The sequence below is a fragment of the Takifugu flavidus genome, chromosome 3 (genome assembly GCF_003711565.1).
Source record: "Takifugu flavidus isolate HTHZ2018 chromosome 3, ASM371156v2, whole genome shotgun sequence".
In the NCBI taxonomy this organism is placed as follows: Eukaryota; Metazoa; Chordata; class Actinopteri; order Tetraodontiformes; family Tetraodontidae; genus Takifugu; species Takifugu flavidus.
This window is the reverse complement of record NC_079522.1, coordinates 2,383,477-2,407,743: the sequence shown is the minus strand read 5'-3', so window position 1 is coordinate 2,407,743 and position 24,267 is coordinate 2,383,477. Positions and strand designations below refer to the sequence as shown.

General features: G+C 54.5%; 1 protein-coding gene across 50 annotated transcripts in view; it reads right to left on the bottom strand.

Moving 5' to 3' along the window:
• The window catches only part of LOC130522885 (receptor-type tyrosine-protein phosphatase delta), a 185,191-nt gene that overhangs the window by 4,227 nt on the left and 156,697 nt on the right, over positions 1-24,267 (bottom strand). For 12 of the 50 annotated variants that reach the window (XM_057027689.1, XM_057027701.1, XM_057027697.1 and 9 more), the window contains 26 exons: positions 22,840-23,109; positions 21,415-21,996; positions 21,193-21,338; positions 20,890-21,034; positions 19,462-19,767; positions 18,555-18,748; positions 18,381-18,407; positions 18,027-18,144; positions 17,351-17,938; positions 16,874-16,974; positions 16,533-16,789; positions 15,917-16,010; positions 13,888-14,097; positions 12,844-13,003; positions 11,636-11,657; positions 11,139-11,251; positions 9,924-9,965; positions 9,335-9,432; positions 8,334-8,457; positions 6,435-6,610; positions 5,598-5,717; positions 5,367-5,521; positions 2,035-2,320; positions 1,326-1,504; positions 1,117-1,243; positions 662-787 (listed from right to left, as the gene is read on the bottom strand). In XM_057027689.1, the coding sequence (XP_056883669.1) occupies positions 662-787; positions 1,117-1,243; positions 1,326-1,504; positions 2,035-2,320; positions 5,367-5,521; positions 5,598-5,717; positions 6,435-6,610; positions 8,334-8,457; positions 9,335-9,432; positions 9,924-9,965; positions 11,139-11,251; positions 11,636-11,657; positions 12,844-13,003; positions 13,888-14,097; positions 15,917-16,010; positions 16,533-16,789; positions 16,874-16,974; positions 17,351-17,938; positions 18,027-18,144; positions 18,381-18,407; positions 18,555-18,748; positions 19,462-19,767; positions 20,890-21,034; positions 21,193-21,338; positions 21,415-21,996; positions 22,840-23,109 (4,766 nt within the window). Of the gene's footprint in view, positions 1-661; positions 788-1,116; positions 1,244-1,325; positions 1,505-2,034; positions 2,321-5,366; positions 5,522-5,597; positions 5,718-6,434; positions 6,611-8,333; positions 8,458-9,334; positions 9,433-9,923; positions 9,966-11,138; positions 11,252-11,635; positions 11,658-12,842; positions 13,004-13,887; positions 14,098-15,916; positions 16,011-16,532; positions 16,790-16,873; positions 16,975-17,350; positions 17,939-18,026; positions 18,145-18,380; positions 18,408-18,554; positions 18,749-19,461; positions 19,768-20,889; positions 21,035-21,192; positions 21,339-21,414; positions 21,997-22,839; positions 23,110-24,267 lie in introns of all 50 variants that reach the window. The other 38 variants (XM_057027693.1, XM_057027695.1, XM_057027705.1 and 35 more) reach the window with 18 other exon arrangements.

Sequence of the window (24,267 nt, the reverse complement as noted above, 5' to 3'; positions counted from 1 at the left end):
CTTCTCCTCTTCCCTCCTCTTCTCCCATCAGCAGGAGGGTCCCCCTACATGAGCCTGGTCCTGCTCAAGGTTTCTTCCTGTTAAAGGGGAGTTTTTCCTTGCCACTGTTGCATGTCTGGGGTCAGGCCCTGGGATTCTGGAAAGCGCCTTGAAACAATTTTGATTGTATAAGACGCTATATAAATAAAGACTGATTGAAAGATTGATGTTTTCCCGTTGCTGTTGGACCTGAGCGGAGGAAACGTTCCCAGCGAGGATGCTAATTCCTTTGATGTGCTGCTCTTTCCTGGTTTACTCTGAGGATGAGCAACACTTAAGTGATATTGTTTCCCCTGATAAGAGCGGCCGCTGAAGAGTCGGTGGAACAAGCACGACAAAGACGGCAGCGTGCACCATTCATCTGCCGCGAGCCTTTGATGGAATTAAAAAAGTCCGCGGGCGGAGCGCCGTGGGCTACACGTTTGTTTTGATTAATGCATCGATGAGGCACCAACCCCCGGAAAATTGTTTTACACTTGGGTCCTCGGTTTGATTGGAACCAAAAGTTGACCCGGCGCCAGAATATTCCGTTAAAATCCAGCCGACTCGGCACTTCTGCTCGTTTGATTCATTCTGTTATTCACTTTGGTTTTCACGGAATTCCCTTGGAAACGTTTCTTACCCTGGCGTCGGTCACTTTGAACTCTCTCAGGATGTACTGGGGCATGTTGTACTCGGCCATCGGGTCGACCACGAAGTACTGGTACCGGGCCGAGCGCTCCGCCGGCCAGTACTGGTGGCATTTTTCCTGTTGGTGAAACAAAATGAATTAGCTTCATTTTCTCTCCTCATGTGGACAGAATCAAGGAGGGAAATCTGGCAGCCGTGACCTCAGTGCTCACGTTGTGTATGAGAACCTGCTGTTGAAACGGGAAAACAACTGTTGCCATGGTTACATGGGTAGCTGTCAGGCAGGAAATGGCGCCTACTTGTATAGCTGGAAAACTGGTTTAATCTGGCTCACGCTGAGGAGCTAAAAGAGCAGCCGTTTTTAAAAGAAGCTAGCTTGATGCTAACCCACAGCGAGGCGGCCACGACTCCACCGGTCGGCCTTTGCCTCCCGGGGGTCCGACTTACCCGGCCCATTTCTCTGAGCTTGGTTAGCATGACGACGATGGTGGAGTTGTGCTCCCAGAGCATCCTCCAGAAGTCCTCCGTGGTCTCCGCTAGCGGCCCCTGCGTGGCGATGTAGGCTTTCTGCTGCCTGTCGGAAAACATTCCGGTTCCCAACATGAAGGGATTCCTGACGTTGCGTCCCGATGCCCGAGCATCCACCCGGGACTCACCTGTAGCCGTCGATGAAGCTGCCGTTGATGTAGTCGGAGCCCTCCACGCCCCGGATGGGCTGCAGGCACACGCGCGTGGACTCGTACGGCATGATGTTGACCAGCCGGTTCTTGAACTTGTTGCAGGGCAGGTTGGCGCTGATGAATCGTGACGTGTGGGCTTTAGTGTTGGCTAAACGCTGCGGCGACACACACGGACACACGGTGAGCTGGAGAGCGTGCACGTGGGGGGGCGTCTAACAACTGATTACTCCTGCGGCTTCCTTGGGGGAGGGGTAATGACATGATGATGAAAGGACGGGAAATTGATATCTGAGCGAGCTTCAAGTGGACAGAACGGGGGTGCAGGCGGACCTGGTTAGCATTTCTTAGTGGAATCAGCATCCATCAGCAGCAAGAACAGAGCGGCGTGACTAGAAAGGCGATAGCTCGCATGTAGCACGCGGGGGGGGGGGCAACTTTAAACGCAAGCTCCTGATGCAACGTATGTTGCCCAAGTGCCCCTGGCAACTGTCCTGTGGGGGGAGACCTGTGTTTTCTGTTTCATGTGAACCAAGAACCCTTCACATGAGAGAACCAGAGGGGTTTGGGGAGGGGCGGGGACCACAGGCCCCACAGGCCCCACAGGCCCCAGGCTGTCTGGGGAGCCTGGTGGGAACAGAAAAGACTTTCCCTGGGCGGCTGATCCGGGCCGTCGGAGCACGCTTACCTTAAACTCCAGCTCCATGCCGGTGACGTTTTCTCCGCCCTCTATCTGCGTCAGTTTCTGGATGTAGGCGTAGAGGTTCCTGGCCGGCACTTCGGTGGTGCCGCAGTTGACGGCCTCCAGCAGGGCGTCGTGGATGAACACGTACTGGTCCTCCGTCTGCACCATGTAGTTGCGCTGGGCGCGCATGAGCGTCACGTGGCCGTAGATGTCCACCGTCTTCTCGTGCTTGATCCGCTCCAGCATGGCGTCGATCACGATGAAGCAGCCCGTGCGCCCCACCCCCGCGCTGCGGTCAGAGGGGACACAGACGGGCGGGTGAGGCAACAATTAGCTGGGTCGGGGTAAACACTGGTGCATGATGGGACTTGTAGTGTGTTTAAGGTGAAGTGTCTCTGAACGCAGGGGGGCTGAGGGGGTCGCTGCTGGGTTGACGCTCTGATCCGGACCCACCTGCACTCCGGAACTCTGAGCTCATCACTTATGCAACCCCCCCCCCCCTCGCACATGTGGAAAAAACACAGGCGCAAATTTTTTGGAGGGTTTTGTTAATGTGGCAACTTATGAGGAGCGCAGCTGGCTTCAATTTATGCCGTTACATTAGCGGCGCGGCGGCTGAACAAGAGCGTTGGAGGGGGCCCTGAAAGGCGGGCCTCTCGATTAAGATTCACATCAGCACCTTTTATATTCATGAGTAAAAATGGAGAAGATAAAAGCGCGCGAGGGGGGGGGGCAGCTTTTCGGAGCAGTTAAGGCTACGGCGTGCAAACACCCTCCGCTTTTCTCTTTCCTGACAACGTCGTTACGGTGGCAAATCTTTTTGGCGAAGCCTCCTCCCACCCCCCCAAAAAACCAGCGTGCTGACAGGTCCTCGCCCGGCGCTCCAGAGTAAATAGGTTATTCAATCCATTAAGCCGACATGCCTACGAGGTGCGAGGCTCGCTCCCGCGCCGCCTCCTTCTGATGGAGCATTTGTTTTTCATTTGCTTTGGGGGGGGGGCAGAGAAAGAGGGAGTAAAGTTGGTCCCCGGGGGCCGCGGCTGCCTAATGTGCCGTGCTGCACGGCTGCAAATGGAGTAAAGACGCGCACGGGAGTCGCTGGCTTTAACAAATTATCAGCTGATCGTGTAAAAATGGCCGACGTGGGCGGAGTCAGACTGAACTTGAAGCTCCACGCCGCCGCCGGGCTCCAGCAAAATGTGCCTTTGACTGGGGGGGAGGGGTTCCTGGGGAGACGTGAAAGCCTCTGAGGGATATGTGAAGGATGGATCTCTTCCAGGTCGTGGAACACCTGGAAGAGGGACGCGGGATCTCGGAATCCTTCCCGGCTGTGGCCAAAAGAGCCCAACATGGAAGAGCGATGACCTGCGAGACAGGAAGTGACGGGAAGAGGAGGGCGCTGGCCACCTTCCTCTCTCCTGGACCACTGGAAAAGGCTCGGACCCTGGCTGGATTCTATTTTTGGCAGGTGGCTCTGAACGCTTAAAGGAGGCGGTTGAGGAATCCGTCGGAACGTTGGTCGGGAAGGGGGGGTCACTGGCAGCCCGGCCGCACTAATGACCTGACAACGCCTTCTCCGGCCCAGCTGCTTTGGACGTCCACACACATTAAGTGTCAGACTAATACGCTTCCCGGGAGTTTGGGGAATTGCAGACGGGCGCGAGGATGCAGTGTGAAATCCAGCTGAAACCGGTCCCAGGAAGATAAAACCGGAGCGCCGGTGAAAGCAATTACATATGTATTGTTCGCAGATATGTAGCTGTCAGCTAACCTGTCAACCCGGCGGCCGCCATTGCTGCACCCCCACTGCGCGGCGGCGCTGTTCATCGGAGCGCGGCCGGGAAGAGCCAACGGGATTCTGATGAGCCACAAACCAGGACGAGGTCCTAGCGAGGCGGCAGCGGCGCCTGCCAGGGAATTGGGCACAGTGGTTCGTTCCACGTGTTCCGTCTTCCTGGCAGCGACGCAGCGCCAGGCTAGCTGATGCTAGCTGATGCTAGCTTAGTCCGTAGTGAAGCTTCTGACTCCGCCCTGTTTTCTCATTAATTACAGCCGTGTGGTGATAAACGGGGCCACATATGAGCGACCTTTGACCTCTGTCACGTCTGTAAGCTGCTCTTTAGGCCTCTAACGAGGAGGAGAAGGCAGGTGACAGCAGCTGGAGACAGCCGGGGAACTGGCCCGGTCTGATTGATGGATAAATGAACTGGTCTTATCTCATCTGTGGCTCCGTGTCGAATCGGAAATCTTTGTCCCAAATCCTCTTCAAAGCTGTCGGCTCGGCCGGATCGATGGGAACGCGTTCAGACAAGTCAAATTAGGAGGAACCTCCGCAGTTTCCCGTGTTTCCGATGAAATCGAGGTCGGGCTGATCCGCTTGGTGCTCAACTCGGAGCCTCTTTTGACACTTTTCCGACAGAAAATGGAAGGAAAAGGCCCCAAATATTTGTGTTTTTCATGTTTAAGAGCCGTCTCCTTTCTAATTGGATGCTTTAAACATGCCTCCGCTCCTGAGGGTTTATTTTTATGTCCACAAGCTGCCCGGCAAATTAATCAACTGTTAATTACAGGCAACAAAAGTTTATTTTTTCCCCGTCTGCTTTTATCTGGACATTTTTCATCTGCAGCCGCTCCGGCGCTGTTTTGCCAGTCAAAGATTGGCTGCGTATTAAAAAAGAAACGGTCAAACAGGAATCTCAAAGGCTTTGCCAGCTTAGAAATGACGCTATCTGATTGGGAGCCAGAGGAATTAAAAGCCCCCATCGGCAAAACGACATTAATTCCTCGGTTCATTGTAAAAAGTCAGGATTTTCAATTTGAAGCGATTCGGCAGCTCGCTCTAATTAACTCCAGCATGTTGGAATTCTAATTCTTCGCTAATCCCTCTTTTGCCTTTTTTTTTGTGTCACTTCCTGACACGGGTTTGTGTATATTACACTCTTTTAGCCGCCTTCACGGGGACCCGCCGAGTTCTGCCGGAGACACAAGTCACATCTGCAGGAAGCAAAGTTGGCCGGAAAACTATGACGCAACCCTGATGGGGGGGGGCTGAGGCAACTCGTTATAGCTGAGGAAGAGTGTGTGTGTGTGTGTGTGTGTGTGTGAGGACAAGCTGCTTTCTCTCTTGTCGTCTTTATGCTGTGATGTTTATTTGGATGAATTTCTTGTTTTTTTTCCCCTCTGCTGAGATTCTGCCCCCGTAAACTCCGGCTAACTCCGGCTAACTCCGGCTAACTCCGGCTAACTCCGGCTAACTCCAGCTAACTCCGGCCTGTCCTCGTCTTTCCCCCGCGTTCATGTATTCATCCTGAGGATCCTGTCCTGTGGTTTCTCACCTGCAGTGCACCACCATGGGCCCCGCGTCCGGAGGGTTGCAGGCCTTCACCCGCCTGAGGAAGGCCAGGAACAGGGTGGGGTGCTCGGGCACCCCGTGGTCCGGCCAGGCCGTGAACTGGAACTGCCGGACCTCCCTCTTCTCGCTGGAGCCGTTCTGGTGGTGGAGACGGAGAACAGGTTAGTGGTCGGCCTCAGACCCGGCGCAGCGTGTGTGGACAGAAGCTCCGCACCTTAAACAGCGCGAAGGTCCTGACGCAGTAGGTGGCCAGCTCCACCGTGTCCAGCAGCGTCACCTGGATGAGGCCGTAGGTGTCCGTCCCTCTGGTGGGCCAGTACTGGTCACATTTCACCTGCGGGGGAGACAAATGTTGCCCTGACGTGAGCTTCTTGGTCCGTTTTAGACGAATAAGCTGTGGCATCGCAACATCCCAGCAGTTGTGGAGGAGGACCGCTGAGATACTCCTAAAATTATAACGCTAACTCCACAAAACTGCAGCAATTAGCATGCTAATGTGAAAAGCTAAGAAAACATTTTTGTGCTTTCATGGTTTTCATGCAGATCTTTGAATTTATACATAAAAAAAATCTATCAAAATGAATAATATAAACAGGAAAACAGACTGTTTGAAGATAAGAGTCGTCTGTTTTCCATTTAGAAGCAGCGGTACGAATTTATTTGCGTTGCAGATCGTGCAGATAAAGAGGGGAAACTGCTTTCTGGACTGAGTCAGCGCGAATGCTAACGCGCTGGTCAATCTCTGCCTTCGCACCGTGAAGGTCAGCAGCTTGTGTGCGAGTCAGCTGTCACGCGTTTAGCGGGGAAATTAAAGGAGCGGTGTGAGCGCTCGCGGCGGCGTCCTGAGGGGTCTGATCCTCGAGTGGAATGGGGAATTCCAGCCCCATTTTCCCCAAGTTCTGCCACCTTGTACACTAACCCTAACCCTAAATATTATTGTTAACCAGTCAAGGCTGCTAATAGATGCTGAGTGTTAGCGCTAGCTCAAGCTAGTTTATAATGAATTGACTTTAGCACGTCTGGGTGGAGCTGACGGTGACGGCGTGCGTACCCTCGACCTCTCCTCCAGTTTGGTCATCATGACGATGTTGGCGCTCCTCTGCTCCCAGATCATCCTCCAGAACTCCCCGAACGTCTCCGGCAGCGCCCCCTGGGTGGCGATGTAGGCGTTCTGCTTTCTGTAGCCGTCGATGTAGTTGGCATTGACGTAGTCGCTTCCCGGGATTCCTAAAGGGGGATTGAGCGACAGCATCCCACACACGTGAGGCTAGCATTAGCTTCGTTTTAGCGTCTCCCCGCATCCAGGGGCGTCGTGTTTGCTATCAACGGCGTCCCTCCACCGTATCTGCAAACTGCCACGCTGATAAAAGCCCGAGTGTGCGGTCCAGAGAGAAACAAACCGACGGGAAAAACTAGCAAAACGCCCCCCTCCCAGCGTTCCCTTTGCTCCCAGCAAATGAAAGCTGCAGCTGCCTTTTCGCGTCCCAGCCGATGCTTCAGGACTGGCAGTCGAGGGGCTTCGTGCACACATGGTGGCCCAAGATAAGTCTCATCTGCATGGACGCCACGTATCAGAGGATCCCCCCCCCCACCCCCACCATCACCACCACCTCTCCTTCACTCGCAGGTAACTTGTTCAGGAGGAAAAAAAGGAGAGAAAATGAGATGCAAACATAAAATACCCAGAACGGGGCTTTTTTCCTCTCCGCCTCGCCCGTCTCTTCCCGCCGATATTGTCCGCGCTGCCAGGCGCCGCTACATTACCGTGATGGACAAGGGATGAGCGCAATTAAGCCCACTGTATTTCAAAGTGAGAGGCAACACGGCGAGAGGAAGACATCAGTGTGGTTTAATGAGAAGGTGGACGCCGCAAATGGATTCTGCCTTTATGTGCTCCGTCACTCAGGATTTATGGAAAACAAATGCTGCACCGGGGAAAAGCAGAACCAGTTCAGACGGCAGCACGCCGCTGCTTTGGACCGCTTGGAACCGGACAGCGTTCCGGATCAATGTCAAAACCTTCAGTGGAAACGGGAGGGGGCATCTACGTTAGCAGCTAGCCACACTACTAGCATGCATAAATACTGGTTTTAGAGGTGAAAAGTGACCAGTAGCTCTGCATCAGTGTGTGACGACCATCAAAACGGCTAGCTTAGCTCGTAGCCTGACTACGCAGATGCAGATGTCTGATGCAGCCGCCAGCTGAGGGTTTAAATCCCCCAGATCCCTCCAAATCTCTCTGAATCTGGAAACGCTGCAGCTGTCTTCAGGTTCTGATGTCAAACCCCACAAATCCCCCATTGTTCATCAAATCCAATCAGAGTGAACAATAGCGGCGTGTCCGGCCAGACGGACGCGCGCCAGACGGAGCGCAGGAAGTGCCTCGTGGCCCCCTGGCTCACGCTTCCTGCTCGCTGCAGGACCAAAGCTGCAATATGGCGGCGCAGGTGTGTTTCCGTGGGCGGCTCATAAAGCAGCACAGCTGTGTGGGGGGGGGGGGGGGGGGGCTCTGCTCGTGCCACATTAGCAGTTATTACTCTGTTTATTTTACTTGAGCCTCGCTGGAGCGGCTGAACGGTTAATTAAAGATCTCCGTGTGAGCACTTTCTCCTCCAGCAAACTGGCCAAGCAGCAGCGGGGGGGGGGGGGGAGGTCTGAGAGGGCCCGGACCGCGCGGCGGCCTCAACGATGTCAGCGCCGCTTCCTGTCGTCGTCCGTGTTGCTGACTGCAGAATCGCCACTTTTTAATGAGACTCTGCCGACATTGAATCGACTCTGCTGAATTTAAATCTCTCTTTTAAATCCAAATTGGATGCGTGCGTCAGCATCTGAGGGAAAATTGCCTTTTTCTAAAGCTTCGGCGGCGGCTAACGCAGGCTAACGCGGGCGCGCCTTTCAACCGCACGGCGAGGTCCCGCCAAGGCGGCCCAGATGTGGGTGGGCGTCGTACCGTCGATAGCGGAGAGCAAGACTCTGGAGTGGTCGTAGGCGATGACGTTGGCGTAGCGGTTCTTTGGTTTGTTGACCTCCAGGTTGGAGTGCTCCCACGTGAACTGCTGACCCGGGTCGATGGACTGTGGAGCAGAAGAAGACGCGTCGTTACTCCGCCAACATTCATCTGCATTTACATATTCTGGACTAGCGGCACCGTCAGCGCATGAAATCGTTAAATACGCAAGAAAATGGCAGCCAGATCCACGTCAGGTCCCCGCTCACGGACTGGAGCCCACGTGGCGCCCACGTGGCGCCCATGGCGGCGCGGAGCTCCGTCTAAGTCGACACTTTTAGTGCGATAAGACCGGCGGCCCAGGAGAGGCTCTTTATCAGGACCAACAGATGAGATGTTCAGCGTTTCCTTCCGTATCGCTCAGACTTTAAGCTAATTCCTAGCGGCGGACGCACATTTAGTCTTCCTCTTCAGGATATTTGAAGTGTCGCTGCGCTTCTCTCACCTCCGTCACGCCGTGGACGAGCCGCCGTTTGCCCCCCCTGAGCCTTGACCTCGTCGCCCCCTCAGAGGGTCGCCCCTCCAGGAGAGTCCTGCCGCCACAGACCCGTCCACGCCGCGCTAACAGGACCGAGCTCCGCCGCGTTAAGGGCACTTGTGTTTTAAGGGCTTCTGCGAGTCTAATCGCCCCCAGAGCAGATATCAGTGACGGCCGCGTCCCCCGAGGCCGCAGCGCGACACTTCAGAGCCAGACTTGAACTTGAGTGCGGCGCTGTTATCTCGCTGGACGGGTATCGGGGCGGCTGCAGCCTTTCGATGCTCCAGTCTCGGGCTTTATTAGCTGGATATTAACCGCGTTTGTTCTCTCAGCCGCTCTGACGTCTGGAGGCAACGCTAGCAGCACCCAGAGCCGTTAGCCTCTAACCCAATTAGGGCTAACATTTAGCAGATGTGAGACCAAGGCTAGCCGTGTTAGCCACACACCAGGGGAATCTCGCGCTTACTTCATATTCCTGGGAAAACTTGAGGTTGTCGTTGGCCTTCAGGCGCTCCAGATGATCCGCCAGTTCTGTCACGGGGATGGGAGGGTGGCTGGTCATGCCTGTCAATCAGAGGGACAGCAGGTCAGTGGTCATCTCCTGAGAGAGCGGCAGACCAAGCACAGGCCACAGCCGATCAGGAGATAAGCAGCGCGTGTGCTTGACAGGAGGGATGGAAGAGTGGCTCGTTAGGCTAGTTCGTTCACTCAAAGCAGCGGCCATGCTCGGAGAGAGGAGATGGACACAGAAGCCAATGAGAAGCCACCGGGACCCCCCCTGCGGGGAGAGAAGGAGCGTTACTGGCACGCACGATGGGCGGTTAGCGTGATGGTCAGTAGAGGAGCACAGACATCCCAAATCAGGACTGGAAATGTTAGGCCGGGTGACGACGTCTGCTTTGAGTGGTGACGCGCCCGTGTCAAACTCCGCCCCCTGTGATGACGCAGCGGCGTTAGATGAGGATGGGAGGTGCCAGACGAGGCGGAAACATGTCAACAGGAGGGAATCGAAGGCTACCGGAAACATGACAAATGCATAATCGAGAGCAACTAACTTGACAAATGGAGGTTACTGGGGTGACTGGAGGCACCTGAACCTGTGGAGGAAACGGCGCGTGTGATTAAATACGTTGCAGATGTTCAGAGCAATGTGATGGCGACTTTTCTTCACGACAACAGGAGGAAGGTGGCGGGAGCTAGCGATGAGCCAGGTGTTTATCAATGGAACATTCATTAGCGACATGCTAGAAGCTCGGCTAGGTCACAGAACTAAAACAGGCAGGCCGGGGATGCTAACGACGCCGCGGAAAGCTTCAGGTTTAAACTCTGATGTTTGCTTTATGTCCCCCCCCCCCCCGGTTTGAGTTTCTCCGCTGGCGTTAGCCAAGTGGGCATTAGCTAATGGAAGCCGAGCCTCATTTTCTCGCCCACTCTGGCGTCTCGGTGGAGACGGTGGAGGGGGTTTGGATGGCGGCACCCACCACTCAAAGCCCATTTTCACCACTGGGGGACAATGAAGGTGCCAATTCCACGCTGTGGCCACCAAGCACCCTCCAGATGAAATTGTCCGCTGGGGGTTAAATAGGTGAAAGACGAGGTGGTGATTTTGGGGGGGGGGGGGTTGTAGAGGTGGGCTGGTGTCGAAGTGCTAAAATAAATGTTTGATCCTTTTCAAACACTGAAAGAGCCGAGAACTCTGAGAGAGGCTGTTTCTGGGATGGGGGGGTCACTCGGAGCCCCCCTCGCCAGGATGAAACAGGCGTAATGGCCCCCCCCCGAAGAGCGTTCATAAATATGCATCGTCTCTCAGCAGAACCGGGCCCGCGGGGATAATTCATCCTCCTTTCAGCCCGGCTGACCTGAAAATACCACTTTGATATTCCGCCGTTATTGACTCGCCGCACTCGTCCCGCGGCGGTTCGCTTCAGGAGGGGGCGGCGGATGCGCCCCCCCCTAAATGGACCGCGGCGCCGGAGGAGTGAGCTGCGGCCGCGAGGCCGAGCGGCAAAGGTCAAATCCCGCCGTGGTTACAGCTCCTCGACGCCTCACGGCCGGGCGAAAAGTCGTGGCCACCAGGCGCCGCTGCGAGTTAGCGCCGCGCGTCGCCGTGATCTCGATGAGGACGGCGGCGTCTGCGGGGGGGGGGGGGGGGGGGGGGTGCCGGGTCCCGACCCCCTAAACACCCGCGCGTCCTCCACCTGCTCGCCGCCGCATTCGCTCCGGTGATGGCGGCGCCCCCCCCAAGGGGCGGAGCGAGGGCTGGCACCTACCGGGCGTCTGGAAGTTGAGGCGGCGCAGCTCGACGGGGTCGGTGGGGTGGTGCAGCGGCAGCTCCTTGCTGTTGGGCAGGCTGCCTTTCCTCGCCTCCGACTCCGCTCTTTTCCTGCGCAACAAAGCGAAAGCCGTAATTAATTTCCCGACGTGGTTCTTTCAACCGCAGCCTCAGAGCCCGCCTCCCGGTCCGAGACACGCGGGCGAGCGTGTAATTAAAGAGGTTGGCGACAGCCCGATCAGGCCGTCGCGCAACAACCTCAAATACTGTGTTTAAGGTTCGAGCTGTGACGGCGGCGCCGCTGTCACGCGCTAGCGCGGCGCTCCGCTGTTGCTAATGTGTCGGCATTTTCACGGAAACAACAAAAGCTATCAAGTTTGCTAAAACGCTAGCATGAACACTGGAGCTGGTTTGGGCAGAAACTCTGTATGAATTAGACTTTTATTGTTATTTCCTTAATTGTTGAGGGGATTAAGGGGATTATTCCCGTCTTACCTGTCGGGTTTGCTGCTCCATCGGTCAGCAAGAAAACAGAGAGACACAGCGTTAGCGCTTCAGAGCGTCGGCGTCCCGCAGGGTCGACCGCTGCGCGACTGACGCCGACCCGCATCCCTCTCGCTTCTTGTGCACGATTAGAGACGCACGAGGCTGAATTATTCCGCACCGGGGTCTGTTTTTACATAAAAAATATCGCAGTTTTCCAGGTGCGTCCTGGATTTGTGGCGTGCAGCTCTGCCGATCACGGCGGTTTTGGCTGATTGCTTCTTGTCGGAGCATAAAAGTCGCGGCGTGACTCTTAATTGCGGCGCCCGTGTAAAAGCCTCCGTTGTTAAATCTGCATATTCGGGAATTACGAAGCAGCATCGCAAATGAACAAACGGGATTAATTTTCCTGCGTTTAGTTTGCCCGTTTTGACCCGAATCCACAGGAAGCAGGTGTGTGTGTGTGAGTGTGTGTGCGTGCAGAACCGATGCTAATGAAGCTACGTGCCGCTCTATGGGGCGTCAACTTAAGAGTTGTTTTCCAGCAGAAAGGTGTCCTTCCGCAGGAAAATAGATCCAGACAGGAGAAGGATCTCCCGGTGATGCGGCCAGCGCTCCCGAAGTGACGCGGACTCGGTAATTGACGCGGTGACGCTTGGACGCCTCCTCGCGCTTGTTCACTTTCAGTTCACCTTCGTGTTAAAATGGAGCAGAATTAGATCCAAGGACAATAAATTACACGGGAGCGAGATGGGATGAAGCGGCGCGCTTAAATCTCTTACGCCACGTGGCGACCGACGGCTCTTTTGTCTTCGGTGTGCTGACTCGTCACCTGCTAATCTCTGCGTCCGCTAACGAAGGCCGGACGTCTGGAAAACGCCGGGGCGAGCGTTCGCTGTCTCATTCATTGGCGTGACGCGGCTGAGCAGGAGGGCAGAGGAAGGTCGCGCTGGATGTCTGAAACTCTTTGTGACGGGGGGAGGGGGGGTAGAGGAGTGCACCCTCGGCTAGCAAGGCTCCCGTCCTCCTTCAGGCTAGGCTACCGTTTGGTAGCTTAGCTTTAGCATCTTTTTGTCTCCGCGAGTGCGTAAAATAGGACCATCGTTAGCATCCAAGGAAGGTAAATCGGGTTTCCTGCGCGAGGCGGATTCAAGCTATCAGAAACGCGCTAACGTGTCGTATAAATATAGTTGAACAAAAGTTGTGGGCACGCGCTCACCTCTTGTACAGCAGGATGGCGATGACGATGCATATGATGAAGACGACGGCTAACACGGGCCCCACCACCCAGATGAGGCCTTCCTCCTCGTCGATGATGGGCTGGGGGTCGATGTCGGCTGACACGGCCGGGTCAGAGTAGGGGCTCGTGGCGTACATGACCTGAGTGGAGAGAGGGAGCAATATTCTCTCCTTTCAGACCTGGATTCACATCACAACTGCGGGAAAATGATAATTAGCAGCTAATTCCGAGGTTTTTCCAGCCAACCAAAAGCCATCCGGGGTATCTGCCCCTCTCGGGGGCGCCGATTGAACTATCTCACGTCCCGAAAGGAGATAAAAACGGAAATAAAAAAGAAGTCCTGTCGAGAAAAAGCTCAACGCTTCAGAGGGCGAGCGAGAGATCTGCTCTGTCAGTCATTATCGTTTTCTCTCCACCTGAACTGGGGGGTTAGCGGGGGGAGCGCCAGACGGGAGCGTGGAGCCTGCAGCTCATCAGATCCATCATCAGGCCTGCGGCTGCCTAATCGCCAGGCTGCTGGTCTTCCCCGGCAGGCAGGCGGGCGGGCGCACGTACACGTACACGTACACACTGGCTGCAGCGCCGCAGATAAGCTGGACGCCACGTAGGACGCAATTAAAGGGGAGTTCTCTTATCGAGGTATTCCTGCGATCAGCGGAGGTCTTCGGGGGGAGCTCTCCCTAAAGGGTCAGCTTCCCGGGCTTCTGCTTTTCTTATTTCTTTAAGGTGGAGCCTGAAAGATCCGGAGGATACGGTGGATGTACGCAGCAGCTGTGGGGACGAGGGCGAAGAACTGGCAGCCCAGAGGGAAGGAAGCTAACGCTGCTAAAGGAGAAGAAGCTAAAGTCTCTCACGGGCTGCCAACAGAGCCGCCGTGCAAATGTCCCGCGGCTAAATATACCTGAATTATTCACAGTGAATTGGAAGAAAGTGTAGCTAATTAGCATTAGCAGCCCCAGTGACGTCGGAGGAAGCCGTAGGATTAAAGTAGCAGGAAAAGTGAGCTGCCCACGTAAATACTTACGTTCTCCAGCATCTCCACGACGGCGAGGACGAACAGGACGTACTCCTGGCCGCTCTGCAGCTGCTTGTTCTCGAACTCGCCGTACATCTTGCCGTCGCCCAGGATGAACTCTTTGGGGAGACTTTGGAAGTAGGCGGCGATATAAGCTTTGGGTTCAGCCTGCCTCCGGAACCGAAGTTCTCTGCTGGTCCGGTTTATCTCCCGCAGCAGCTACAGCGAAGGAGCGGGAAGCAGACGGTCGATAACGCACCCCAGCACACGGAAACACATCAAACCAAATCGGTTCATCTCGCCGCTCTTTTGCTTTTTCCCTGATTGCCGAGTTGAACGGGTTGATTGCGAGAAGCAGAAGATTACAGCAAAGATCAATGGCTGACTTTATCTCTCTCTCTGCCACAAAAGATTGGAAAATGAAAAGATGGCACATTTCCAGAATTTAAAACAGGAAGCTGAATTATTTTTTACGAAGATCTGGGCCTCAGATGTTCGCTGAATGACTTCAGCGTCCGCGCTGCTACGCTAAATTAGCATACGCACGTCGACAAACATTTGACTGCTCTCGTTTCAGTTGGAGATTTTCAGAGACAATTCCGACATAAGAGACGCGGTGCTCATCCTTCCGATGGAAAATCCCATAGGCGGAGACAGGAAGTGCAGCTAAAACAAGTCCGACTATAAACTTCCAGTCCAACGCACGGATCGTTATTATGCTAATCAGCCATGGCTGCTTGTCAGGCTTCTGATTTCATATCTCTGACATGTGTGTGTGTGTGTGTTCCCTGTCACCCAGGCAGGAGTTGTGTGTGTCTGTGTGCGCGTGCGTGCGTGTGCGTGCGTGCGCTCTGTTTTGGCTGCGGGGATGTTGGTGCCGCCCGATAATGTCTTCAATCATCTTTGCCGTCATCGCGGCTAAATCTAGCTGCCCTTGGGAGAAGTTGTGAAAAGGTGAGCGCCGATATTGACAAACAAATAAATTCTGACGGGGGGGGGCGACTTTGGGACGATCGGTCACAGCCGCCGACGGGGGCCCGCGGCCCTGAACTGTGCCGCCAGATGAAGCACGGCGTTTTTTTTCCTCCTCGTCTCCTCGATGCCATAAATTCCAAGAGTTTCTGTTTCCCGGGGTGCTGACTTTCCTTGTAAGCTCTAATTTTTTGGGGATCTGACCTGGATCTTCTGTCTTTCTTCAGTTCACCCTCTTCTGACATGTTTGTAGTCTAGTAGGAAGTGTTCTGTTGTCCATATAGATCTGGACTGGACCTGGAATGGAGCCTTGAGGAACGCCAGTTGGGAAATGTCCCAAATCTCTTTCAATTCCCTCTTTCATGTGCGTTTAGCCTCAGGAAATGTTGACTGAAGGGCCCAAATTGACAGTAAGAAGCACGTTTAGCTGGCAGAACAGCTGTTTATATCTCGGGGGAATTGCGCCAAAATAACCAGGAAGTTCCGCTTCGCGTTGAGCTGGAAACTGGGTGGCTGACCACCGCGCAGACCCGGATCATTCCCAGCTGGCGTTGGGAGCTAAATCCGGCAGGACGAGTCGGGAGAAGGTTCCATTTTTACGCATTCCTCCTGCACTCGGCTGTGCAGATCCATTAGACGTCGGAGGTTTGAAGCGCGGCGGGTTGGGAGCGATCAAACTTTTTGTTTCCCGGCGCCTTTAATCACGCTTGAAATGAAGCTCCTGAATTATCTCAACCGGCTAAATATAAAAGTTGTCAAGTGTTTTGTGCTCAAGCGGCAGCCTGGTTGTTCCTGAGATGAGAAGAGACGCGCAGGCCTGATGCAGCTCTTCAGGTAATTACCGCAGACACAAAGAGGCGGAGGGGGGGTGGGGGGGGGCTGCAGTGCTCTTGATGGCTACTTCATGTTCTCATCTCCATATGAACAGCGCTCTCTGCAGCTATTTGCGTCAATCAGCGGGTCTCATCCCCGGCTGCCCCCCGTCGCCGCCCCAAACGAGTTTCTCCCCCGTTTCTTTAGAACGGATGGAAAATGAAGGACAATAAAACATCATTTCTGGACGCACCTCTTCCAGATTCATCTCGTCGGGGTTGTCCCAGGGCTTGAGGAACTTGCCGGTGCGCTGCTTCTTCAGCGGGACCACCACGATGTAATAGGCCCTGGAAAAGACAGAGGATGAACACACATCCCAGATCACTCGGGCGCCCTTTCCCGTGTTTATTGATCCCTCCGACGGCGGCGATCAAATGACGGCGTGCGCTCTGCTGACCTTCTCCAGGAGGCCGCCCCACCCGCCGAGGCAATTAGCGAGCGATGATGTCTATCACTGCGAGCCTACAATATTTCTCTCTTGTATCAGGTTTTATTAGCGTTCCCCTGTGATGTAGCCAAATGGATCTCTGAGGCCTCTCGAGAGCTAAATAGACGACCTTCGAGATGAGAATAGGGGGCTTTTTTTTTTCAAGCCTCTGTCATGGTGGCGAGGAAGAGAACAGATGTCTGGTGTCCTGATTGGCCGCTGCTTTTGCTCCTGTTGGGATCCGGTGTGGAAGCTAATGGGAATGTGGGCCAAGTGCTTTATTTGGACAACCTGAGACATCTGATGTCACCAACGGGACCATAATTCCCCCAGTGGCCAGCACAGGTGGATCCTTCCTGCCTCCGGGGTGACGCGGACTCACCGTACTTTCTCGGACGCCTGCACTGGCGGCAGCTCGACCGTCACCATCCCCTCCGAGTTGGTCTTGCCCACCAGGAAGGGTTTGGTGCGGAGGATGTCCGGCGCCGTCATGGTGGAGACGCGATGCTGCAGGCCCCCGGCGCTGTTCCCGCGGTTCGTCAGGAGGAAGGAGTATTGGGTCTCGGGCTGCAGACCCGTGATTAGCTTCTGCTTTAGCTTCCCGTCCACCTCCACGCTCTGCCCGTTATCGTAGAGGATCTGGAAGGGAAGGAGGTCCGTTTGAGCGAGCGTTGTGTTTGTTAATGAAAGAAGCGTGCTGAACGGCGTCTCCGCTGTGCTCACGGTGAAGGGTTGAGCCGGGTTGTAGGTGTCTGGAATTTCCCAGGTCAGCAACACGGACGACTTCATCGCAGCTTTGACATGGAAATTTTTTGCAAACACTGCTAAAAGAAAAGGGGAGCAGGTGATTAAGGATTCTCCCCTCCATCTCCGTCCCCCACTCCAGCTTACCTGGTGACGTCTTCTCAGGACCGGGAGAGAGGAGAACTACACTGAACTCAACAGCTCTTACCTCATTACCAACGGCAGCTCGTTAAACGGACCGACTTCGGCTCGATAAGCGGAACAAACACACAGATGCTTACTCCCTGTCTGACTAAATTAGGATAAGATCACGGAAGCTATCGGGAGACTAAGGTAAATCCATAGGTGGCCTTCATATTGTCCACGTTAAAGGTTGTCAGGGGAAGTTGTGGAGGTTTGAGACTGGACACATGGAAAGACCTTAAGGGACTAGAAGGGTTCAGGCACTGGTCCTACCTTGATCCAAAGGCTGTGTCCTGAATTGGACACTGGGGCTATAGGGACCAGAACCCTTGCTGGTGAAGGCACACATTTTAATATCGTATGTGGTATCGGCCTTAAGTCCGTCCAGAGTGACAGTCGATTCCGGTGCTGTGATGAAGAGTTCGGAGGGACTGCGTGGGCTGTTGATGTCCTTGTACTGCAGGGCGTACTTGATGATTTTCCCATTTCGCTCGGCGAGCAGCACAGGTTGCCAGCTGACCTGAATGGTGGAGGTGGTGGCGCCCTCCGCTGCGATGCTCTGGGGGTAGCCGCTCGGGACGTCCTCATTTGTGGTGACCTCTTTGACCGTCTCTTCGCCAAAACCAACCTTGTTGCGCGCCGAGAGGCGAAACGTGTAAGAAGCCCCCTTGTGGATCTCTTTGGTAGTGTAGTGGTTTTCCCGCTCGGGGAACTCGATAACGGTCAGAGGATCCGTGTCTTTGCGGCCAAAGCGAAGCCGGTAGCCCTGCAGGGGGCCGTGCGTTATCGCTGGGGGGTGCCACTGAAGCAGAGCCGTGCCCATGTTGGTCGCGCTGACCATCAGCCGAGGCTTATCGGGAACTGAGACGCGACAGAAAACAATTAGAAATACGTCAGAAGGGCGTTGGTTTATCAAGAGAAGGCCTCTCGGTGGAGGCGGGGCTCTCACCCGCGCCAGTGGTGGTGATGAGCTTCGGCTTGCTGCGAGCACCGTCGCCTTTGGTGGTGTAGGCGGCCACGGTGACGGAGTAGGTCATCTCAGCCTGTAGGTCTGTGATGACCATTTCCTGTACGGGATGCAAGAGGCGAGATGATTAGCTACAGCAGAGCCGCTAGCATCCATCCCGGGACTACAGCAGTCCTGGGAGGGCTTTGCTAACAATGAAAGCAGCAAACTGTTAGCATGACGTTGTTTTTACCAGTATCTGACTAATTTAAAGTTGCACTCGAGCTAATTGTTGAGGCGGTATACGTCATTCATGCAGCCTGGGAACACAACAAGCTCTGGTGTTTCTCTACTCACATGTTCGGTCGAATCATCGTATTCCCACTGATTATATGGGGAGATAAAAGAGACGACAGATCAGCTCCAAGTACAGACACAGCAGCTCAACTCTGAGTTTTCTAAAAGTCCAAATAAGACTTTTGGAGTTGAGGGAGAAAAATGGGTCCATTTGTCTCAGAGGTGGTGTCGTACCTGCGCGTCATCTATCAGGATGTCCTTGATGGCTGGCTGTCCCGTGGGCTCCCCATTAACCATCCTGACATAATGCACCTGGTACCCTCGGATCTGACCGTGCTGCTTGCTGGGCATCGGCGAGCGCCAGATCACTTTAACTGACGAGGAGTTGAGAGCCTCCACCTCGACTTTACGAGGTGGCCCGCTAGGAACTGGAGGAACACCATGGGATAGAAGGAAAAGAGGTCAAAATCATGGAGAACTCCCCGACCCGCTTTCAAATTCTTGCCCAAAAGCCAAAGCGGAAAATGCTGCAGTGGGTGGGGGGGGGGGGAAAAAAAATCACAAAAGTGCAGCAAACTGCAACAAGCACTGCATGACATCGATATTTCAACAATGGTAAGGGTTGAAAATCAACAGCCAAAACAGGCCCGACCGAAAAAAATGGGTGAGGGGAGGAAAAATGTCAAAAGAGAAAAGTGCAGCCAAAAGGGGGCTTCAAGCGTGGGGGCTTGAAGCGCCGCCGCGGGTTTGGCTATGGTGCAAGGAAAAATCAAAAGATGACAGCGTCACATGACGGGGGTCAAAAACTTTCCAAAAAGTTTGGTCAAAATGGTCCCGCCTCTCGTCGTCCCTCCCGGCAAGAACGTCCGTCAAGTTCTAAAACTCTGAAAAATAAAATTAAAAACTAAAAAGACGGGGAAAAAAGATGGAGGTTTAAAGGGCCGTACCATGTGTTGAAATTGAGCAGCGTTCAGAGGGGGAAAAGAAGCTTGTGCAGAAGGAGGCAGAGCGTGAGGTCTAAAAAAGGTGCCGAGTCCAAAAGGTGCCAAAAGGGGCGACAGTCTTATTAGCGGCAGGCAGGGGGCGGTAGAGAGCAGAGTCCTAGATGTTAGTTTTCAGCTTCGCTTTAGCAAACACATACCGTCCTCCTCAGTGCGCACGAGCTGCGGCGGACTTTCCGGGCCGGCTCCCACGTCCGTGTGAGCGGTGACGCTCACCCGGTACTCTGTAAATTTGTCCAAGTTCTCCAAAAGGTACTGGGAGCTTCCCGGAGGGATGTCGGAGATCTGCCGAGGCGCCGTGTCCTCCCCTTCGGTGGCGGCGTACTGGACGGTGTACTGGGTTATGATCCCGTTCTGGAGCTCAGTCGCTGGTGGCAGCCAACTTACCAGGATGTTGGTAGAGCTGGAGCTGTGACAGCGGACGTCCTGGGGGGCACCCGAGGGTTCTGGTTGGCGGGTCCGGTGTGTGTGCAGGATTTTTTTGTTGGGGGGGGTGGGGGGGGCCATTGGTTGGATTTTGTTTTTAAGGCATTTCAGTTTCGTTTTGGTCAAAGTGACGATGGCAGATATGGAAAAAAAGGAAAGAAAAGACAATAAAATGAAACAAAATGAGAAAAGACGATGAGAACTGAAGCAAAGGAAACGGCGAAATGTCAAAAATGCACAAAAAAGGATCAAAACACAAACGTGATGCTGATGGAGGGCGAAAAAAAACAAAACAAACAGAACCTACCTTTTTAAAAAAGTGACATGAAAATCAGCCTAACACACTTTTGCGGGTTTGGGCTCAGACGTTACGTCATGGAAACCAGAGCGATTTGCCAAGCAGTTACCATCAATCCAAAAACATAAAGGTTGATGCTTTAAAGAGAAGATATTGGGTTTGTCACCAACCTTTCCGAAGCCTGTTGGTTTGTGGTAAAAGCCTGATTGTACAACAGAGAGCTTCCCAAGGAGACAAGACTGATTTATTAGTCTGCTTCCATCCGCATGCACGCGCCTCCCGTTGGTCCTCGTACCCACCTGATCTCCGCCGCCGCTCTGTGAGCCACCTCGGGCCCAACTGTCCCCCATCTGAGGTCCCCTAACTCAAAGCTGAGCTTTCTATGACGTCCCGGGTCCAAAACGGCCGCTTCCGATCTGAATTTGGTGCTTCCCAATGCTGCTTTTGGTGCCGCCGCATAGAAAGCTCGTCCTCGGAACTCTACTCCACGCCGACGTGCAAAGTCAGGAGAGCGGCGCTCAAACGGTGGCCCGGTTCTGTTGGCGTGAATAATTCACCCACGCGGGGAAGTTTGTTTACCTTCAGCACAACCGAGGTGAGCTTTGTGCAACCTCGTCTCCTGACTTCCCAGGTCAGCCATGCAACCTTTCCAAAGTGAATCGAGCGGGATTTTCCGACACTTATTTACTCGGCCGGATGTTTACATCTTTTCAAATGCGTGAACTCTGGAGTTTGCTTTTCCCCTCTCTCTCTCTCTCTCTCCTTCTTTTCGGAACTCTGAATGCATTTGAAAATGTGTTTCCTGCGCAGTAATTGAAAGTGTCGGATAAGGAAGGGGACCTACGTGTCTGCGGAGTCTCTGCGGAGATCTCGTTGCTGTAAGCTCCCACTCCGTGTTTGCTGCGCGCCGCCAGCCGGAAGGTGTAAGTGGTGAAGGGCTTCAGCTCTTTCAGCAGGTACGTGGTCGTCGGCTCGAAGCTGATGTGTTTCTGCGGGGAAGGGTTGGACTCTTTATTCAGAACAGCAGCTCTTGTGGGGACCGTTGCAGATAAAAAGTCAACAACAGGATGTTGGGAAGTAAACGCGTGACGGGAATCAAACTCTCCGCGTTTGTCTCGCCATGCAACCAAACGGCCGGAAGGGTCACCTCCTCCGCGTCGTCGCTCTTCCTGTAAACCAGCTCGTATCCGGTGATTTGGTTCTCCTGTCCCGTCTGCGCCGGAGCGATCCACGAGAGGAGGACGCTCGTCTCCGATTTGGCTTCGGCCCGGAAGTCGGTGGGCTGGGAGGGAACTGCGGAGGGAAGGGTGAACCAGGTGAGGGGCGGGAAGGTGGGCCAGGGTGGCCCTGCGAGGGAGAACGGGCCTACCTCCGGTCTTGGTGATGATCTGAAGGTCCGGGGACAGCGGTCCGTCTCCGACAGACGTGTACGCCAACACTTTGATGTAGTAGGTCTTGTTGGGGATCAGCCCCTGGATGGTGACGAAGTTGGACCCCCGCACGATCTGCTTCTCCCAGAGGTTGACGTGCTGGCCGGAGTCCATGGTGTAGTAGACTCGGTACCCCATGATCTGCCCGTTAGCCTCCTCCGGCTCATCCCAGTGGATCACGGCTGTGGTGGAGCTCATCATGTGACCTCTGACCTGCCGGGGCGCCGTGCTGGGCGCCTGCTCGGCCGTCTTGGCCTCGATGGTTTCGCTGGGCGGCCCCCTGCCGATGTTGTTGACCGCCACCACGCGGAACTCGTAGTCGGAGTACGGGCTGAGGCCCCCGACGCTGTAGCGAGTGGTGGCGACGCCGTCGATCTCCTTGTACAGGTCGTCCGAGTACTTGGACTTGTGCTGGATGATGTAGTAGGACACGGGTTCGGGATTTCCGGAATCCCACGTTAGCGTGATGCTGGTGGCCGTGCGCTCCGTCACCACGGGGGTCCCCGGAGCTTTGGGCAACGCTGTGGGAAGGTTGAAAAAGCAGATTTATTTCAGACGGGCTTTAATTTCTGGTGGCGCCCGTTCCCGAGCTTCGTACCCACTTTACATCTTTTATGTGCGAGCTAACACGTGAGATTAAAGACCCCCCGCCGAGCGGCCGAGAGTGCCGTTTTCATTAATCTCACATCTCCCAGTGTTTATCACGTTAATAATTGAACAGCTAAATTTATTGCTTTAATTCCCCGTGCCGAGGCGCGGCGGCGGCTCCGGGGCGATATATCGTCTTTATGCTCCGTCTGAAGTGCGCTTCTGGGGAAGATTGCTGCCAGACTCTTATATTGTGACTAATATCTATGTTTAGTCTAGGAAAAACAAAGCCGGGCGAGCGTGTGCACGTACGCGTCCCCTGTGTGCATGTGAACACGGTGACACCGATCTGGAACATTCTTTCCCGGTGCGCCGCAGCACAGATGCGATTACACTCGGATAAGTGCCGCGGCGACAGAGGACGCCGAACGACGTCCCTGTCGGCTGCCGCGTCTCCTCCCGCTCGCGGGGAGCGTGGAGGTCGTCCCTCGGCTGGGAGGCGGGCAGGAACGCCGGCGACCGTCGCCAGGACGCGCGACTGTTCGGACACAGAGGTGCGGAGAACTCCAAACTCTGGTTCCTTCCCCCTGTTCATCAAATCCGGATTTGTTTTTTCAACCATTGGCAACATTTGCGACGTTCCCTGGAGATTAGCTGCTGCGAACGCCACTTAGGACTTTATGGATCTGCTGTCGGAACCGGTTCTGTCGGTTATGTATGGATTCTGGTTCTGGCACGGCTCCGTTTTTCACCTCAGAGGGAACCGAAGTCTTTACCTTTCACTGTTATCTGCGCCATGGCCTCGATCACCCCCAGCGTCGACATGGCAACGCAGGTGTAGTTGGCCGACTGCCGGACGTCCGTCAGCTCCAGAACGTTCCGACCGATGGGCATGTCGTCCTCGGGGGTGAGGTCTTCTGCCCCGAGCATCCATTTGACATAGGGCATGGGGGATCCCACCGCCACGCACGTGATGTTCACGCTTCCGCCCGGCATGATCTCATTGTCTGTGGGCGGGATGGAGAAGCGCGGCGGCACCCGGCGGACTGGAAACGGAAACGGGGAGTGAAAAGCAGGCCGGAAAAAGGAAACGGAGCCGCAGTGAAACTGGACGTTTTCAGGACTGGATCCGTGAAATGGTGAAATGGTGAGGTGAGAACCATGCAGAATAATAATGGAGCAGCACACGGACACCGCTGGGCGCTCCCGCCGCCGCCGCCTCCAGCTGATGTGAGCTAATGTCACATCTCACAAATGTGGAAAACTCAAAAAAGCCTGAAATCAGAAACTAGTGCTGTCAAACGTCTGTGGTGGCAACTTTTCCCCCCGTTTAAAGGAAGCGTCCGAAGCCGCCTCCCACTCACGGCCGCCACGCGTGTTTTTTTTTTTTTTATCCTTATCCTTGAACGTGATTTGGTACATTTGGATTGTATCTTTTCTACGAGCTGAATTAGGAATTCATTGGCTCCCCGCTGTCCGGGGAGCGCTCCGAGGTTCGACGTCCCGCACAAGGACGCTTCCGAGCGCCGACCGCGGGGGTCAGGGCTCGGAACGCCGACCTTCCGAACGCGCCGCCTTGCCGATTAATCTTAGGACACAGGATTTGACAGCTCTAGTGGAAACATGATACAACAAAAAATTCCAAGTGAACTTAAACATCAAACACCCATAATGCACTTGGATGTCTTCAAGGTGTTTTGGAGGCAACGGGCGTCTGTCATGCATTAAGGGATGAGGTTTTTAAAGGCAACCATGGAAGGCAGAGGGGCTGCGGGGGAGCGTTAAGCAGGAACGGGGTCGGGGGGAGGCCACGGTAGATCAGAAATGTCAAGGCCACATTAGCCGCTACACGCTCCAGGTCCTGGGAAAACCAAACAATATAGTTCCGTTTCAGGCAGAGCTGCTGTGTTTCACATGACCAAGATTAAAAACGGGCCTCGCACACCGGGAAGAACGATGAGTTTTCTTCCATATTTGCGAACGCTAGCTAGCTCTCTCTTTAGCTCTTGGTGATATTGCGACTGTGAGCTCATTCGCCAAAGCTTAAGCAGTCTGCAGCTCTCCAGGGAGGAAGAGGAGGAAGAGGAGGGGAGCTGCTTGCATTATTAAATACGTTTCCCTCGCTCAATATTTAATTAATAACCAATTGGATAACGCTCCCCGCAGACGGAATACGACACCGCTCATTTAAATGCCATTACGTT